Source organism: Phyllopteryx taeniolatus, chromosome 11, assembly GCF_024500385.1.
Source record: "Phyllopteryx taeniolatus isolate TA_2022b chromosome 11, UOR_Ptae_1.2, whole genome shotgun sequence".
NCBI lineage: Eukaryota > Metazoa > Chordata > Actinopteri > Syngnathiformes > Syngnathidae > Phyllopteryx > Phyllopteryx taeniolatus.
In genome coordinates, this window is record NC_084512.1 from 28552530 (window position 1) to 28573011 (window position 20482).

Here is a 20482-nt window from a genome sequence, read left to right on the forward strand (position 1 = left end):
TGACGCACGACAGCTTCGTCAAACGACGACTAAACTCGTCGTCACAATTGTTGATGTGTACGACTGTAAATTGTGTGTTGGCTGTAAGGTGTTTATTGTTCTCTCCAGCATTTTGAAGACGTTTACAAGAATCTGAAATGCGTTTAACGTGTTTTGGGATCTTGAGGTTTAAACAATTCATATCGGTAATTATCAATTCAATAACTCGTAAAAATGATCTCAACTGATTCAGGCTCGGTCCCCAGCCTTCGCTACTTGCGGGCTTCCCTTTTTCTGTTTGGCCATGTCCCGCGCCGCCACATCGCCGCATGAATTGACAAAGTGTATTTCAGGGACCGTGATGAAATGTTGCCTCCACCCAAAATAGCGCGATGGCATCTCCGTGGGCGCTAGCGTGAGCGGGAAGCGCATGCTCAACCGAGCGTTATGTCAGCATGAGCTTCTAATGAGCGACATTGATCGTGCGTGCGTGCGTGGCGGTCAGCGAGACGTTTGCCTTTGCGCGCGCCAGCAAAATATTCAAGCGATCTCGGGCTCTCGCATGTTTGCCGCAGCTCGGGCTCGGCTTTTTCCCGAGAGATCCCGCCCACTGGCCGTCAATCCGACGATCTATTAACCGGCAACTCTTCGATGATCAAACTAATCGACAACTATTTTGATCATTGATTCATCGTTGAGAGACTGTTTAACTTTAGTGTCTAAGTTCTCGGAATTTCAGCCTCTCAACAGTAAATGTTCTCAGATTTTCATCATCCTCCATGTTTGCAGACTGATTAGCTTTTTTTTTTTCAAAATAAGACATTTGCAAACATCCGCTTTTACTTTGGAAAACAATCGTCGTCTTTGCCAATTTTCTGACAGCTGTTACGAACCAAACCGGTGACTGAATTATCACCAATTTATGTTTGTGCATTTTTGGGACTGTCAAGTTGAAATCATTTTCTGTTTTTCAATCAAGGGAGTGAAATTGAAAATGTTTTTTATCCGATTCATCGCTTCGTCCAAAAGATCATTGACAGAGGACTCCATCCATCCGCTCTCTGGAGCGCTTCTCCTCCCTCGGGTCGCGAATATGCCGACGGCCATCCCGGGCGAGAGGCGGGGTACACCCCGGAGCGGTCGCCAGCCAATCGCAGGGCACATAGAAACAAACAACCATTCGCACCTCCGGGCAATTTAGAGGCTTCGATGGACCAAGCGTGGAGAAAAGTCGTGCAGGCCCAGGGAGAACACGCAAACTCCACACAGGCGAGGCCGGATTTGAACCCGCAACCTCCGAACTGTGAGGCAGACGTGCTCACCGGTTCGTCGCCGTGCCGCCTCAACAGATTAATCGTTTATTCAAATAGTCGCTAGTTGCAGCCCTACTATGTGCTTTTTGAGTAATGGCACTTGTTGAACACTTGAATGTCAAAAAAAACAAAAACAAAGAACAACAACAACGTAGTTTTATGGAACACAAGGACACTTTTTTTTCGGAACACAATCCATTGAAGTATTGTGTCGTGTTGTGTTGTGTCAATGTGTCGGACAGCTGCACATTCCAAGTAGAACACACACACGCGCGTATTTATATCACACTAATGAAGGAAAGAATCTTTTATGCGTGTGGTCAGCTGATTTTTATGTTGTTGTTCTGCACTATTTGTTAACGTTGTAGTTGTCATAAAAGGACGCCAAAATGAAGCTTTTTCTCCAGCGCTCACTGTTTCCATGCTCGCAAAATGTCACCATGTCGCGTGTTTGCCAAGTGTTGTTTTTTTTTTGGGGGGGGTCACATCTGCTTTTACTTTGGCAAACTACGATCGACATTTTTGCTGATTCTCTGACGGATGTTGCGGACCAAGTCGCTAACGCCATCAAAATCCATTTAGAGGGAAAAAAAAAGAAGAGTAGCTTATTCGGACAATAATTCAAATTTGCAGCTGTAGCGTGAATAACGTGAAATTGACATGGCGTTTGCGTCGAACGACCACCGTTGCCCTTCGTTGGCGTGAACTCAAGGCCCGGGGGCCAAATCTGGCCCGCCACACCATTTTATGTGGTCCGCAAAAGCAAATCACGTGCGTCAACGTCCATGATTCTTGCTCAAATCTGTACCAACATTTTGAATAGTCATATTTAATAAAGAATAACCTTGAGATATTGCAAGCATTTTTTGACAGTAACTTGAACAATAGTTGAACAAACGATTGTCCTTGACTTCTGGTTTCCAAAAGAGTTATTTGGACGGGGAGATGCTATTGTTTGCAAACAACGTTTGGAGTTTAGCTGAGTTTTTTCCATGTGGCATGCTTTTAGTATGCTCAAAGTGTCCTCCTCCTCGTCGGGCTGGTTCCCCGCGTGGCCGTCTAAGGGATCTATTCCTGCTTCCCCCTTTTCTTTCTTTCTTTCTTTCTTTCTTTCTTTCTCTTTTATTTATTTTTTTCCTTCGCCGGGCTGCGTCCAAGGCTGCAGGATCGCATTACTGGCCAGTCTGGAGGCGAGATGGCACGGCAGCAGCGTGAGGAGGAGTGAGGAGATCAGGTTTCACATCTCCAGCACTCTCCTCGGTCTGCCCCCCCCCACCCCCCTCCACTTTCCCGCCCCCTCCCTGAGGAACCCGGAGACAGAGTGGCTAAGCCGAGGAGGAAAGATTGCAACGCCTCCTCCTCGTCCTGCTGCAAAGGTTCCCGCTGGTGTTCTGCAGGAGATAAATAATCAGCTTCTTCTCCTCTGTCATCGTCTTGTCTTCAAGGTTTGCATGTCTAAAGCAGTTCTGCTCCAAGTGGGGTCACAAGGCGTAGCTTATAATTGCAATGCGTCATCACTTAAAACAAAACAACAAATGTGCATGCTTACTCAACAAATACTGTCCTCTCGACCAAAGCTTTGGCCCAGTTAAAAGTTCCGATATGAGCGTCACGTAAATGGGGCAACCCTGCATGCGGCAAAAGTCAGAATATTGCAAGAATAAAGTCCACCAGTCCGGTAATGACAAAAGATGGAACTTCAAAATCATACTTTTCTTCATTCCAAACCATATTAGGCCGTGGACGATAACAACGAAAACTAGGACGTATACGGAGAGTTGGGCATCGTTTGAATTTGAGCGCTTCCGGTTCCGGTTCCTTAGTTCGATTCTGGTTCCAAACGATTCCGATTCTTTTAGGGGGCTGGGTCAAAGAAAAGTTTGCATGGTTTCTATCTTTCTTATCTTCTATATATCTTTCCCAAAAAGATCAAGTGGAGGACGCGGCCGAAAGAAGCCTTTGATCGCCCCCAGCTCACGAGAGAGAGCTCACCGGTGCGTCTGGGTCTAAACGACGGCTTAAATCCAATGCAGCGCCGACTAGCTAAACGGCCGCGTGTCACAAGCGAAAGCCGAGCAAGCCAGGAGGCGCCGGCCGCTTACCTCGATCAGCCCACCATCGCCGCCGGACACTGAGTTAGCGCTGAAACACGGTCAAATACGGCTGATAATTTCATGTAACTTTACTGTCAGTTATCACCGAATACATTTATGACATCGGGCAAAACGAACAAGTACCACGGGCAGCGGCAGAAATGAAACGGAGCTCCATTGGCGAGCAGGCGCTACAAATGCACCACTGGAAATGAGCAACTGTCGTCTTGATCCTCATTTCTTGTTTCTTGTTTCTTCCTCTCGCTCCTCATTTCCCCGATCGCACTCTGCCTCCAACCGAAACGGCTGAACAGCGGTCGTCGCTGCGAAACATGGGCACGCCCCCTTTTGACGTCACGGCCCGGAATGAATGGCGGCCTATGTTGAAATTACGATTTGTAGAAATATATCAATCTGGAAATGATTATCGTAAGTTGTATCTTATTGTTACGTTCCTCAAGTTGAACGAGATCATCTACACCGAACACGTCACGTGCGGGGAGCAGCTGGACCCAAGAGCAGGCGGAGGCAGTTGCAAACTGAGGAACAGTTTCTTGAGCAAAGGTTACGGAGGTGGTCCTGAATGTGTTGGCAGAACAGGCGGCGGGAACGACGTGGGTCAGGGACACAGCGGAGCACTGGGAACGAGGAGACACGAGAGTTAACAAGGGAAGCGAGGAACACTTACGCTCACTTGACACAAGGTGGGCTGTGGCACCGCTGGGAGAGGCTGCGATACTATGGCGAGGATTTCCTGGGACAGGCAGGCTTAAATACCGGTGGTGATGAGGCTGATGGGAGACCGGTCCTGAACACAGACAGGGGGGGGGGGGGGGGGGGGGGGGGAGAGAGGACGCAAGGAGCCCACCAGGCTCCCATAATGACAACGTCATTGCAATTGAAGCGCTTTTGTGCGATTGGGCGTCGCTTTCCAAAACAACAAAAAGCGCCTCTTTTTACTCGATTCTTTTCACGTGAACGTTCCGTGAAGCGTCTTCTTCTTCACTGACTGCTCCGTGTTCGCATAAAGCAAAAATCACGGCAGCTTGATTCGTTTTATTTAGTCGACGTTCACGCTTGTGCCGTAGAGATAAAACGCTATCGACGTTCAGGATCACAATTAGTTCAGAACAAGAATGATAACACTTATCAGTATTATCACCGTTGCCAAAAGAAGCTTGAGTGGAATATGTAACCCGAAAAAAAAAAAAAGAAAGAAAGAAAGACAGCATCTGCAACCGTATGGCCTTTTTGTACATTGGAAATTGTAAACGGCAGCAAGCAAAATGAAGACGCCGTCGCCACCAAATGCTCGGTGGTGATGGAAACCACTGTGAAGCTTTGAGTTGCCGCCCGCCTTGGCGCCCGCTCACTTTCTTTTGCCAGCACACTTCAATTCATTTCCATCTGCAGCCCCCCCCCCCCCCCCCCCCCCAAAAAAAAAAGCTCCAAGATGCCATGGCTTGCAGGTGGAAAAAAAAAGTACTAAGTACCGTACTTCTTCTTCAGTGACACTTACCATCTGAAATGTTATCACACTTTTTCAATAAACCATGAAAAAAACATTTCGGAATCTTTTTGTGGCGTGCTCCCCACACGAAGATCTAAATTGAATGCAAGACAAATCGGTCTGAATAGAAGGGAGACGTTATTGGAAGAAAAAAACCATGTTTCCAAACTGTGCGAGACTTGTTGAGTGTCAGATTTACTCGAGAAAAGTCAGCGGCCCTCTTTTCCGCTTCTCCCCTTGAATTCAGCGTGGCCTTGTCCCTGCTGATGCAGTTCCAAAGTGGAAGTGGCGGCCATGTTGCCTCCTAATGCTATTGATCGGGGCTTGAAATACTGCCACGCGGTGAATAATTCAGACGCGCTCGCCACGTTGGCGGCTCGCTGACCTTGTTGCAATCGTGTGATCACCGCATTTGTATATTAAAAATGCGAAACTTGCTGGTAAAAAAAAAAAAATCAGTTTCAAAGCTTGTTTGGTTTCAACAGAAATAAAGCGAATCCAAGAAGGGGAAAAAACCATTTTCTCCTTTTGAATGCTGTGATTGGGAAGAGACTCGACGGATTTTCTGAATCCCGATACATGCGCTCATCCCCGTTCACGACCCCTCACCTCTGACCTCCTGCGACCGATTTTCTGACGGATGTTAGGGACCAAACCAGGAACAATTTATGTTTGCATTTTTTGCAAATAATGGCCTGTTTTTTTTTTTTTTTTTTTAAGAAAAGGGATGGAAATTAATTTTTTTATCTGATTAATTGAAAAAGTAATCACCAGATTAATCAATTATTAAAATAATTTGTTGTTGCAGCCCTAACGTATAGTAATTAAAGTTAATTTGTATTTCTGTACGTTTTTTTTGTACACCGCAGTGCTATTTTTCTTTCTTTTTAGGTGTTTTTTGAGGCTGAAACTGATTTCTTTTATTGAAGCTTTATTTCTCCAAGGTAAGACAATTGCAAACGGATTCTGATTCAGAATGGCCACCCGATTAAAAGATCAGACCGAGCAGTCACTCGACGACAACAACCAATAACTCGGATGTGTTGGCAAGTTGGTAAGGCTTTGGTTCGCAACCGGCTCTTCTAGTTGTCCCGTGTCAGATTTCACACGATTTCATACCTCTTTGAGCAGATGCAAATTGTACACCCCTTGCCAATTTATAAAAAAAAAAAAAAAAAAAAAACCTCTTTGCAAGAGCACACGAGCATTTAGTGTCTGCACACATTGTGACACGGACCACCACGATGACATCATTTCCGTGTCTGCACTTGAAACCTTTGACTCAAAAAGTGCAAGTCAGTCTTGACTCTTGATTAAAAAAAAATAATAATAATAATAAGTTTTTTTTGGTTTTTGGGGGGTGATCACATTGACCAAAGAGATGTCATGTGACGTTTGATACAGCCTCTCAAGTGTGAGCAGCTCTGCTATCTTTGAGCGTGCGTGTTTACCTCCCGGCCCGCATAGCTCGGCCCGCTTTGCTTGTTTACGAGGTGACGACTGGTTTCTCTGCCTTCTCGCTGGTCACGCCTTCTTCACTGCTAAGTGAACATTTTACCTTTATTTCTTTATTTTCATTTTGCCCACATGGAAAAGACACAATCAAAAGGAAATACAGATTTAAAGAAGACGACCTTTTCAAAATGACCTTTTTTTTTTTTTTTTTTCTTTCTTTCTTCAAAATACGCAGACACGTCAGAACCTTTTGTGTGTCAGTCGCGTGCGCAAATGAATGCAACAGACAATTAGTGGATTGTTGATCATGTAAATGCTCTGCAGGCCCGATGACAGAAAAGAGCGGCCTCGTGTGGTCCGCGGGCTGTACTTTGCTTACCACCGGTGTCCACTAATGGCTTTGTTGTTGTTGTTGTTTTGTCAAAACCAACGAATCGCACTGGCTTTGTATCCACATGAACGCGTTATTGAAAGTAAAACTCCAAAGCGTCGCCTGATGCCACGTACGTTTGGCTGTTGGAATACGTGACGCGGTGTTGTTGAATTTGCATCAAGCAAATGTTGTAGTGAAGCAGTTATTCCCTCCAGAAATAAATGAGAGGCAGCTGCTGTTTGTTTTGTTTTTGAAGCGCCCTCGTGAGTGGGCGCTACTTCTATTTTCTCCTTGTCGCGAGTGTCAAAACAAAACAAAAAGCTGGCCGTGGAGCTCCTCCTCTTCCTGCTCGTCCTTCCCACTGCTGTTTCTTCTTCACCTCGAGCAGGAAGTAGCATCGTCTCATTGATTGCCGGTGTTCTTTTTTTTTTTTTTTTTTTGAATGTCAAACGTACACGAGCAACCGCACTCAACGTCTGTGTCGCTCTCGTCCCGACAGCTTGTCCTGATGTGACGCACTTCGCCCACGGAGCCTCGCGGCAACATGCTACACGCACGGACACAGCGCTCAGGTATGGACGCACACGCGCTCACACACACAGAACAATTGACTTTTCTTCTAAAAGTCATTCAAATTGCCTAATAGTACAGTATATAGTTTAAAGTATAAAAAATACAGTTTCCCAAATACAGTGAAACCTCAGCTTATGAACTTAATTGGTTCTGTGACCCCGTTTGTAACCTGACACATTCTTAATAGGGCCGTCCCGATCCCGTTGTCTTAATTAAAGAGACGCTACAATTCATCGAATAGCATACAGTACATACGATGAATAGTATTTTTTTGACCAAATCAAATTTTTACGGACTTTTTTTTGTGATGTCAATCGCAAACGCTATTAGATTGGTGGTTGGATGACCGAGGATGTGAAGGCGGAACTTCCGCCTAGAACAGGTTCCCGCCTTACGCCGCGGAGCAGGCGACGTCTTTTCAGCTTACATCCGAGCGTGACGTGCACGGAGTCGGTTATCGTCACGCGCCGCGAGTACAATCAAGACGGAGATCCTTCCGTTCGTCCATACCAAGACCGTTCGCAAACCCAAAATAATGCAGAACTATGCACGGCGCTCTCAACTTCACTTTGAACGCCCCGTTTACACCGATGTCCAGCGGTCGGAGTTCCTTCGTCAAGCCTCCCGGATTGATGGAAAGCTCCGAGTTCATTTGCTACACTTGGTTTTTCACAGCGGCTGTGAGATGTGCACGAATGGAGTCACGGATCAACAGGGACGGTGACGCGTGGGGAAAAAAACCATCCGGTCTCTTTACGTGCACCTCACTCAGCCACTCTCTCATTTTCTCCTCGTCCATCCAGCCTTGCTGTCCTCACTCACGTCCGCCTTTCCTCGATATAAGCAGCGTGTCGGCGGGAAATGCTCCCAGTCAGTCGGGCGGAGCGCTCATCAAAGTCACACAACGACATTTACACATTTTGGAACTCGGTGCGCACATAGGGCGCCCTGTCCATTTTGGAGAAAATGTAAGACTTTTAAGTGCGCCTTATGGTCGCGAAAATACGGTAAACACGAAAAGGGGAATGTTTCTGTGAATAACGGCGATAGGTTTTCAAAATCAGTGTACACAGGTGAATTCGCAAACGCCCATTGGCGAACGTGCAGCTGACCACTGTGTACGTCGTCATCTTACACACACGTATACGGTCATGTTTTATAGATACACACACACATACGATGCGGTCAGAATTTGTCCTGTTGGGGCTGTTGTTCATCAAAGCAGACAACGGGCAAAATGAGCCAATCAGGGGCTGCAATTAAAAAGGCATGAAGCCTCCTGATTGGACAGCCCTGCCGTCACTGCTGGTGATCAAGGGTTAATCTCATGAAAGAGCAGAAGGGGAGGGGTGGGGGGCTTTAATCAGATTGGGGGGGGGGGGGGGGTCTACATAATGTGTGTGTACATGTGGCCACAATAAAAACTCTACAGATGTTAAATAAGACAGTGACGCCCACGCAAACATGACTGCGTGTGGCTATTCAAGCCATTAAATGTGCACCAATTAAGACGGCGTGTCACGTTTTTGTTATGTTTTGCTATTTTATGTGATGTCATCGTTTTAGTGTCGCAGTCAGCGGAGTCAATATGTCACGCTTGCTTTGCTTCCATTGTTCAGCAGACTCTCCTTTCCTTTCTTGAATTACGTATACAAGCCGAATGTTGTCTGTGGCTGTTCCTTGCTCAACTGCATGTGGGGCAGCCATCTATTTTTGCACCAATAATATATTTCGGGACTGAGCGGAACCCAAACGTGAACACGACATTGTGAAAGTGACGACTCGTCTACAAATAGCGAAAATATCACCTGGAACACCCAATCTGATATTTTCTCCACTTGAGTTCATCGTTTACGTAATTTAGTGCTGCGTTTTTGCTCAGCATCGGAGTTCCAATGGGCTCAGCAGTTCTTTGATGTCAATTCCTGACAGCGAACAACAGTTATGAACAACATGTTTCACATCATTGGACAAGAGAGACATTGTTTTGCCCTAAGTGGATGCCTCAGTCAGTCTTTGAGAGGGACGGCCTTTAGTCAAGGAAATACTGTGTTTTATGTTCAGGTCAAGCAGACCACGCAGTGGAACTTTAGTCGACGTTCTGACTTCAGAGGCGGCCTGTCTGCTCCTCCAAATCACTCCCATATGTCCCGCGCCACAAGCGCACACACATTTCTTAGCTTGGGAATGCAAATATGGATGATTTCAGTATAAAGGTATGTAGGAGTTCCCCATGAAAAGATCTTAAGCAGAAACATTGAGATGAACGATGGAATGCGGCGATTATAGATTTTGCACATATTTAGTGTTATATGATCATGTGCATACCTTTTTTTTCCCAATCAGGTGCCATTTTAGTTTTTATAACTCAAATCAAATAGGATTTGCGTAGCACTTTTCACACACACGTGAAATGCAAGCCAAAGTGATCCACAGGGAGAAAATACAGACAATAAAATTGCAGGAGGACTCCAAAAACCCACCCCTCCCATCCCCACAGATGAAAGCAGACACGCCTATATGAACCCGGCAAACACACGCACACACGCACACGGCATCCATTGCAGTGTAGAGATAGTACAGAGACAAAGATAAAGACGAGCAGAATTAATGAAAAAAGTCTGGTCCCGCAATTTGTGCAAATCTGCACAAGCCGGGAAGTGAATCATAATCAATTGGAAGTCATGTCCTGTTTTTGAATAAAGGGGCGGAAATATTTGTTTTTATCTGGTTAATTGATTCATCAAAATATAATTGCCAGATTACTATTATTATTTTAAAAAAAAAAAAGTTGTTAGTTACAACCCTGGTAGAAACAAAACAAAAAAACAGGCTGTAGTTTGGCCATCTTTTTTTGGACCTATGATGACAATTTGTGAAGTAAATTGTTTTGTTTTTTTTTGACATTTTCTTTGTGGGACTTTCAAATCACACAAACACAAAAGGACCACCGAGTGGTGTGTAGTGTTGACTGAGGCTTGGCGTGAGCTTCCAAAGCGACATCGTGGAAGAAACCATGAGTCCTCTCACACTCCACTTGCTGACCACACACACGCACACACACTCAAAACAGTGTGTAGTGTGCCACCTACAATTAGAGAGATATTTTAGTTTGGTGCGTCTGGCCTCCGAGTTGTTGTCATAGTAGAGCAGTTCAGTTGTAACACAAAGTGTAAAATATTTTTAAAAATATGCAACAAAACATCGCGTGAGTAATGCGTCCACATTTTACGAGCAAACTGTGTAAGTTGGGAACGTTGTCGGAACATTGCGCTTGTGCGTCGTGTGATTTATGATCATATTGCTGCGTGGCTTTGTTTTACGGTCGCGCTGGAGGACAAAGGCAACACTGTGCCTCTGACGGACGGACCTGTTACTATGGCGATTACACTCATTAAAAACACCTCCAGGCTCCCGAGCCACGTCATAAGAATTTATGGCTTCTTCTTCTGCTCGGCAACACACGCGCACACGCAGTTTTCGTTTGTATTTGTACAACAACACTAATGCGGTCACTCCGCGTGTGTGAGTGGCCCCAGTGGTTGCTGGGTAATCTATGAAGCATGGAAGACATCCATCAAGTTTTTGTACCTTTCTAATAGAACGGTTAGATCCATGTGAGCAGATGTGGGGGGGGGGACATATTTTAAAATGATGGTCTAACGGTGAAACTTTGCGAGTTTCGTCAGAGGGCCGTTATGACTGAAAATCCTATAATGTGCCGTTTAATCACCTTATCGTATTACATATACAGGTACACAAATGGGCAAGCCGTCGTCCCTACGCCCTGCCTCGCGGTGAACACCGAGTAAAACAAGTGCACTGTGAAAAGGCCTTTACATTGATGTATTTATTTATGAAATTAATTCTTATTCCATGAACACACTGTACAGCAAAAAAAAAAACCATTGCGGAGCATTCATTCCCCTTCAAAAGCCGCTTCTCCTCCTTTGCATTCCTTGAGCATGCATAAAAAGTTGTTATATTGGTTTTATATATTTTTTTTTTCTGCAATGTTCCTTAGTTTCATGTCTCGTGTGTTCTAAACTATTTGTACAGCACTTTTGAAATGTGCTCTATAAATACATTTTGATTTAACAAAAAGACAATTTAGCGGGTCCTAGAAACTTTTGATGTGGCGGGCGGATCTGGCTCGGCCGAGGCCTGGAGTTTGACACCTGGGGTCGAACTGCGAGATAGTGGCTGCAGAATGCAGCCAGGACAGGTAGATTTCATGAGAATTACATTGAAGATGATGAGGATTAGCTAAAGAGGAGGAAGGCTCGGGGGATTGCGGGTATTCTTAGGGTAATCTACGGCCGCAGAGAGCGGGCGAGCAAACAATGGCAGCGGAGCCAGGAAGTCTGGCCTGCAGTCTCCCAGGCCCCGAAAGGCATGTCGGGCATTGGCGCCGACGCCATCGCCGAGCTGCCGCGGCACCCGGCCGGGGGCTCGCCTGCAAGGAGGGAGGAGGGGCGGGCGGGTGGGTATGGATATAATACACCTTCCTCGTCCAAGATGAAGGAAAGACCACATTGATGAAGGAACAACTCTAAAGGCTTCTTTATACTCACCGCGGCTGCCCCTCACGTAGTTTGTCTTTATACTCCAGCGCAACCCACGCGCGCTGTTTTGAAAGTGTGCTGCAGTTCACCTCCAAGTCGGGGGGTGTCGCCACAGGGTGGAGTTTTTCTGCCCATTTCCTGTGGCCGTTTTTTACTTTCCTAAGCCTAGTTTTAGTTTGTATACCAATGTCAATATAAGTTCAACATTGTTAATACTTAGGTGTAAAAATAGTCTAACTTTGACACTAAGTACTGCTCTCTTTTTGAATAGGTCTTCTTAAAGGCATAATGCAATGCAGTTCATACGTCAATGTTCTTATTTTTTTATACAAGTAAAGCACTTTTTCTTAAGACACTGAAACACTAACATATTTGGTCTTAACTGGCAAAGGAAAATGTTGATGAAAGGCGAGCTTGTTTTTCTCGCATGTTGTGGTAGTGTTTTTGTTTGCTTCGCATCAGATGAGATTGTTACGAAAGATGCTTCTTCATTCCATTTTTAGCGCCCCACTGAAATCTGCCCCATCACCCCCACCTGAGCACGATCCCAATCTCGGCCATTCCACGATTTCTATGCGCAGCTCGCGAGTTGTCGGCCTCTGGCTCGTTTGGTTGGATTGCCACTCTTCTTCCAGAGCAGGAAGTGGACGCGCATTAAGGTCTTATTATTGATGTCTGGACTTCCCCGCCGCAGGGGGTGAAAGGAAGCTTGGGAGGTTTGAAAGGTGGCCATTATTTGTGCACTAAATTGCTGTTTTTTGGGTTTGTTTTTTAAAGACAACAATGGCGGTCAGTGTGACATCATCAAGTTGTTTAAATCCACTCAAAATCCCGTTGGAGCGGTCGCTGTGTTCGCAATCATTCACTCACTGGCTACTCCCAGTCCCTAATCACGATATCGGGATTTTTATATGGTGGGCTATTCTTGTGCCTTGAACGAGGTTATTGCCGTGGCCTTATTTGGGTTATGTGCAACCAACTTGCACATTGGGCAAATCAGGTCGAAGCACTTCCTTCTGGTCAAGGTAGCCGGCCGCAACCTGATGACAGAAAAGCGGGACAAAGCAGTTGTAGAAATATGAAATGTCGACAATGTTTGTTTTACACAACAGGTCTTCAAGAGCTACCACTCGCAACACTATATAATAATAATAATAATAATAATAATAGCATACTTTTGGAAAACAATTCAGCCCAAAGGTCATGCAAACCTGCAGCTGTGTCGTTGCAAGAGATCCATAAAATCCCACGATCTGCGAGACCCCGAAGGTGTCTGTGATTTGTGATTGGATGTGCGAGTCGGGGGTGGAGCCAGTGGAAGAGCATTGTGAGCGTGCGTCAGCGAGATGAAGGCCGACGGTTGAGAGAAATGCCCGTTGGATGTTTTCTCTGGTGACATTAACCGTTCCTTTTTTACAATAAAGAGGTGATTTATCGACCACCGCTTGCCTTCGTTTTATCGTCTAAGCGAACGTTACGCTATGTTGTCTGACTTTTTACTGTTCCGGGAGGACGTTTGGTGTACTGGCTTAAGTGAGGGTTTAAGGCTGTTCGTCAGTGAAGCCACCACCTTTTGACTCCAGTGAGGCGTCCATGTTGTTAATGCCAAAACACGCGATTACTGATTCATCCACTTTAAGCTGTAACCACCTTTGCCACGTAGTCGCTGCAACCCCTAATATCTTTTCTGGTGACCGCTGGTTGTCGGCGTCATTTCAAGATGCATTGTGGGATACGTCGAGGCCACTATGCAGGGGATTCGCTGTGCTCACGAGACGTCACAAAATGGCCAACTGATTACAGAAGGCAGCGTAGCGGATAGGGAGGGATTCCGATCAGCGGCTCGCGCGAGTTGCTGCGGCAGTAAGTTTCCCCGCATGCCCGCATGGACGCGAGCGGAGAGTCTTTTGGGGGATGTGGGCGTGGCGGTCACGGCCGGATGCCTGCTTATAAGGGTGCGTTACATCGCGTACAGGTGGCTCCGCACAACAATGGCTGCTTTCATTCTGAGCAACATGTTAAGGAGCTACGTGTTTGATGCTTTGGTCCAGTGCTTCTCAAACTTTTTATACCAAGTACCACCTAAAAAAAAAAAAAAAGACCAAGTACCACCACCATGGCCAACATTAAAAGACTTTAGCCTGGTAGGCTGAAGTGTTCCTTCAAAAACAAAAGAGGTTTTCATCCTAAAAAGGATATTTAATATAACTTACACAGTCTGAATATAAACGATAAACGCCGCACCTAAATATAGGGGGAAAAAATAATAAAGGTTCAATACAAATTGTGCTGAAATAGTTTAAAAACACTTGGTTCTTATAGATCGAATAATTGATTTGGTTTTCGATAAATTGTTGCACCTCTACTTGCATGTGTGTCACTGTTGTGATTGTATTGGACTTCAAATGTCCACTGAGACTTTTTTTTTTTTTTTTTTTTTTTTTTTTCCCCCCCCCCCTTCTTCTTCATGTTGAAGATAACGTGAGCACATATGATGTCATGCTCGCGCTACACTGTTTTCGAAGGGAAGCGGACTTGGGACGGGTGCCTCGGAGTTTGGGTGGGGGTTGTGGGAACTGGAGTCGGGCGGCTTCCGGTTTCACCGCACGGTCCTTCCTCAACCTGCCTCATCTTGTCCGCACTCCAGCATCTTACGCGACTCTGTCTGTGTGTGTGTGATTTTTTTTTTTGTGCCAGTCGGTCTTATCTGACCACATTCTTGCGCACTTGAACAAGCCCACATCATCAAGACACTTGTCAAATGTTCTCCTAAAAGTGGGAATACACATGCACACTCGCCGGGACCCCCCTACCTCGCCAGCAAAAGATGTGTGAAAAGTGGGTCACAGGTCCGACCTCTTTGTCCCGCCCTGGCAAATAGAAAGTGACAGACACTGGCTGGACAGAGCCACTAATTGCCCAACACACACACACATGACCCCCCCACCCGACCAGCATCCACCCAACCCCCTCTCGGCGCCCCCTAATTGCGATATGTGGCTATTAGTGCTGCGCCTGTAATTGCGCAACATCTTGGACAAATCATTTGGCGTTGATGCAGGTGGGGGGTTGGTTCCGTAGCACAACACGTCGGTTATGTTCGCTATTTTGCTGTCGGAACAGGAAGCCCAGTGTTCCCGCTGCTCTATTAGGCATGCCCGCATTTAACATACTGCATTTACTTTAGTCTCGAAAATTGCCTTGAAACGTCACATTTGGTAAACGCATCAATCATGAGTAGACCCACAATAAAAGTCTGAGAAGATACAGGAAGAAATGACATTATCGGCTAATGAGGTTCTTTAAAGACAAACTCGTTCTAGAGACTTTGGCCAGTCACTAGCAGAGTTGAAGTACATAAACTAGATCCGATGGAAGTGTTCATCGTCGTGAAAATGTGTTTTTCGTAGGCCGAACAATGGCTTGCTAGCAAGCCCCACGTTCATTCATTTTCCATACCGCTTATCGTCACGAGGGCCGCGGGCGTGCTGGAGCACTCCGGGCGAGAGGCGCGGTACCCGCAGAACTGGTCGCCAGCCAATCGCAGGGCACATGTAAACAAACAAGCGTTCGCACTCACATTCGCACTTCCGGGCAATTTAGAGTCTTCAAAGAAGCTAGCGAGCATGTTTGTGGGATGTGGGAGGAAATCGGAATGCCTGGCGGAAAGCCACGCAGGCACGGGGAGAACATGCAAACTCCACAAAGGCAAGGCCGGATTTGAACCCGCAACCTCAGAACTGTGAGGCAGATGTGCTAACCTGTCGGCCACCGCAATCCCTACAATCTTTTTTTTACAGTCAGCTACTGAAGCTACTTCTGCTTAGCAAAATTAACGGTAGACATGTCAATCATGAGTAGACACAAAGTCATGCCAGAAAAGACAGGAAGTTGGCCATTTTACTCCTTTCCGCTGTTCCTTCGAAGACCAACTTGTTTGAGAGATTTTGTCCTATTGCTTCTAAATTTGAACCACTTTTACTACCAATCGCGACATTTTGCAGGTATTTTCAGGATGAAAATATTTGCATTCGGGAGATACAGTGACCGCAAAATTGGCTTGCTAGCACCCTCAGAAATGTTTGAAAAGTCAGCCCCAGAATCCGGTTTGTCTTGACAAAATTGGCTAGACTTGTCTATCATGAGTAGACCTACAAAAAGGTCTTAAGAAACACACGGGACGTTTGCTAAAGTCGGTCATTTGGGTTTCAAGCAAGTCATTTTAGGGTCGTTTCCGTCATTATCGGGGGTTCTGTGAATGCCTCCGAAGCTAGTTTGACTTAACATGAAAATCATGAAATCTGGTATGAGTATGCCCGCAAAAAAAAGTCTCAAGCAGCAATGCCCAAAAGGTTTGCCATTTCGGTTTCACGCAAGCCATTTTAGGCTCATGTTGACCTTTTAACCTGGGCTGCTTAAAGATAAACTGCTCATACAGTAAGTAGAGAATGTAAATGTTGTCTTTTGTCAGCATTCTTTGTCCCAAGTACCGCAGTTGTACATCATAACGGCCAAGCGTTACATGTTGTGTCTCGTCAGCGTTCCGGGTCCAAAGAGCCAGCGAGCCAGAGGAACTTCTTCTCATATTGTGATAGCAGACCAGCAAACATCTCCCGTGAAGCTTCCGGACCGCAAAGTCGTGTCGGGACCGCCGGGACCGTCCGTCCCGCCCCTCCTGGCGCGGCCCCGTCCCGCCCGAGCGTCCGTCCGGTCGCGCCGCAGGATGGGAGGTGTCCTGTTGCGTCTGGCCGTCATGGCCGCCGCGCTGCTGATGGTCCTCAGAGCGGAAGGTACGAACCCACGCCGGGCCTTCGCGCTTGATTGCGCTCGTTCTTTGCCTGTGCTATGTTAGCCACGACGACGCAAACAACCAAACAAAAAGCTCAAATGTATTTGTCGAATAGTTCATTTTGATCATCGTCAATGCTCATGTTTTCACTTGACTATTTATACTTAATTGAATTAGAACGAATGAATGAAGCAATTGTTTCATGAAATAGGAACATGCATGTATATGCGAATAACAGCTAAATTGATGCAGTAGCTTTTGGCTACATTTAGAAACTTTTTCAAGCTTTTTTTAATATTTATTTACAATAGCTTTGTACTGTACTGGATGTTTTAGGCCACAAAAAAGTACCAAACATTCATTTTGGACTGTACAGTAATATGGGTGCAGATGGCCTCAAAAAAAAAAAAGTGCTTCATATATATAATTTATGAACCAATTATTTAATGAGATGAAAAAAATACATTTATTTGTAAAGTTGTTATTTTTGTAATTTACAATAAATCACTTTCCAGAATGAGATAAATTAAGTTTATATATTTGAGTCAAACAGTTTTCGGAAAAGAACAGCTAAATTAGTGCAACTAATAAAATGGGTCATTTTGATAAAACAATAATACTTTTGGTGTCTTTTAATACTAATTGAATAATAATGTATACATTTGTTCATAAAATAATGTACGTGTAAAACATTTGATTTCTATTTTTCATTGTAATATTTACAGTAAATCAGATAAGAAATTATTGAATGAGAAATCATTTCTTTAAACAGGATAGAAAGTAAGAATCAATAAATACATTTGAGCGTCACTGATCGGCCCGACTTCGGCGCAGGCAGCGTGAATGTGCGTCTGAATGCTCGTCCGTGTCCCCCCCCCCCCCCCCCCCCCCCCCCAAAAACACACTTAAAGACGTTCCTGCTTTAATGCGAGTGATCAGGTCAGTTAAAACATTTGCATAACAGAAGCTCGTATATTCACTGTCGGGCTGCTTTTGAAGCTAACGCACAGACGCAAATGGCCTCTTCAATCCCAGCTCCGCCCCTTTCTCACGTTCTTCTCTGTCCAGATGACCTCCAGGTGATAACACGTAGCTTCCCCGATGGCCAATCACCGAGAAAGCGTCCCGAAAGCTGGCGCCGCAGGAAGCTGTTGAGCCGATTGTTGCCGCTCTCACTTCCTCTTTGCGCACGAACTACTTCCTGTATGACACGGCGCGGGGCTGTCGCGGCGCTAAAGCTTCCAAACGGCCATTGTTCTCCGGAAATATCCCTCAGTCCCTCCGGAGACACATTTGCCCCTTGAAAAGTGCTCGTTTCCCTTATCTGAATGAGAAGGGAAAAATGCAAAATAATCATATAATAACAATATTGCGTTTCATTCAAGAGCCTGTTGTAGCACAACACACAATTAAACAATCCAAAATCAAGGTCAAAATACATTCAAGAAGCAATGTACAACCAGAGGCGGTGTACAAACGACATTCTTTGTTCATTACATGGTTTATGGACTTACTTATCATTTTTATTTGTTGTGATTCTTCCCCCCAAAAATGTGCCAAATAATATGAAGCGAGATGTCACGATATGATAGTTTGTGCGACATTACATATGCATTTCATCCATTTAGATCACGTAGGTCAAACTCGGGTTCGGGGGCCAAATTTGGCCCACGATGTAATAGGTTTTTGGCCGGCAAGACCATTTGAAATGTGTATTAGAGCTGGCCCGCCAGTATATAGCACACGCGCCACTAATATTCCAAATCCCAGAATGCTTTGCTCGTGTGTCGGCCCATCGGTCTCGACCGGCGAGCGCCCCTCCCCTTTCTGTTGCAGTCGTTAGCGACTATGCTAGCGGTCTCCTCGAGCAAATTTTCAAAAAATGGCCAAAGGTAAAAAGGATGGAAAGCGGTTCACTTCCAAGACAGGCGGGAGGCAGATCGTCTGCTCACGAAAGTCGAGTTTGTCGTGTGCGGCGCAACAAAGAATACAACATTATTGAATTGAATTGGGTTTTTTTTCAATGCCCTTTATCAACTCCTAGGCAAGGACCGTTCATAGTTTAAAGTTTGGATTTTTATTGAAGGACAGTCTTATTTTTTGGGGGTTGTTTTGTTGTTGGCCTTTGAAAAAAGATTTACATGAAAAAGAAAGGTATTTGGAGATAGATCAATAGAAGATGGTGAGACAGAAGAGCTATTTAAATACAAAACAACAAACAAATACCACTGTTGTCTTTTATCGCAAATTCGATTTCTCGTTTTTCCAAAAAGGGAAACGTGCACATCGCAGTGATTTTTCATTCAATATTGAGTTGAATTTTGAATTTTGGCCCACCGTGATTTTGAGTTTGACATTCCTGATTTAGATGAATAGATTGCCGCATGAAAAAAATAATAAAAGCAAACCACAGTTGAGAGACGCTTTGTTTGATCATAAAACATCTTTTAATAGCGATGACTCTTTTTATCGTCAAGTTGCGCTTCATGGAAATTTGCGGCGCCGCGACTTGAAGAGTCCGATTACCCAGCGTGCTCTTTGCCAGACCTCAGTCTCCACGCTGACTGACGCGCACACACGCTTTCCGTTTCTTTCTCCTCCTCTGTTGTCCCAGCCTCTTGCATTGAAAACGTGTTGTTGGGACACAAGTACACAACACATGCAGTACACATGCTCATTTACATATTGTGCTAAAAAATACAACTGTGCAGTCGTATCCGATATTGCTTCATATAAACACTTGATGTAAATAGTTCCATGTTGAAAGCCCCTGTAAAGGGAAACTAAATCGGACACACCACAGAGAGAGAGAGAGAGAGAGAGAGCGGTGTCGTTAACAACACTGCCAAATTTGACTGATTAAAAACATGTCAAGCATATCGAGTGAGGCTTGAAAGCGGTGAAAAAGAAGCTCGTTCCCCCCCCCCGCTCTCAGGCGCTGTGGGCGTGTCCGCCCAATGCGCTCCAACCATTCCCCGTTGAGCTGTCAACTGTCAATCAAATACCACAACTACAACCTGGAAGGATGCGTGCTACTTGTGTCTCCGCATAACTCCACGTTTGAGCTGCCAAAATAGAGCCACTTAAAGCCTCCGCTAGCTGCAATATAGCCCACCGGGTTCCTGTGGGGCTTTTCCACGCCGCGACGTCAAGGCGCTCTAAAGCAGCCGCGCTGGCTGTCAGGTCAGACATTTTTTGTGTGTGTGCGTTTTTAATTGAAAGGCAAAAGTCACACACACACACACAGACACAAAAACATCATTTGTATTCTTTTTTTTTTTTTTTTTTCCCCCCCCCCTCCTTCAACCACCGACCCAAACTTGGGGCACATACACAAGTGCAAAATGTACACATATTTTTAACACGGTAAATAAAAAGAGCAAAAAGCAACAACAAGTAGAAGCAACTTGTTGTCCATGTAGAGCACGCTTCTTAGTGCAAAAGTCACGTGTGGAAATGTAGCGGGCTTAGGAAAATACGTAGCGGAGTCCACAAGCACCATTTTTTTTTGTTTTATTAGACAAGGGCAGCTGTCGTCTTGTTGTTAATTCAGAAAAGAAGAAAAAACATTTACAGTAATGATCATGTCATACCAGTGATTTCAGATCATTCAAAACGGGATCCCAATTGACAAAGAACTTATTCTCTGACCTCCTCAAAGAAAATCGTTTTGTTCCCATTTGTATGAAGTGCGACAGATCACTCATCCAGTGTGAAGTCGGACCTTAAAAAACCCCCAAATCCCTCCCCCCGCTCCTCGCTCTTCTGTCTTTCTCTGCATGACGCGCTCGTGCTCATCACGGCCGACGACGAGGCGCTCTAAAGCGGCCAC

At 45.3% G+C, this 20482-nt stretch overlaps 1 protein-coding gene across 4 annotated transcripts in view; it reads left to right on the top strand.

Moving 5' to 3' along the window:
* Positions 1-20482, top strand: part of LOC133485546 (bone morphogenetic protein receptor type-1A-like) — a 32077-nt gene that overhangs the window by 2028 nt on the left and 9567 nt on the right. For 3 of the 4 annotated variants that reach the window (XM_061789397.1, XM_061789399.1, XM_061789398.1), the window contains exons 2-3: positions 7223-7295; positions 16401-16651. In XM_061789397.1, coding sequence (XP_061645381.1) covers positions 7223-7295; positions 16401-16651 — 324 coding nt within the window. Of the gene's footprint in view, positions 1-7220; positions 7296-16400; positions 16652-20482 lie in introns of all 4 variants that reach the window. The other variant, XM_061789400.1, reaches the window with a different exon arrangement.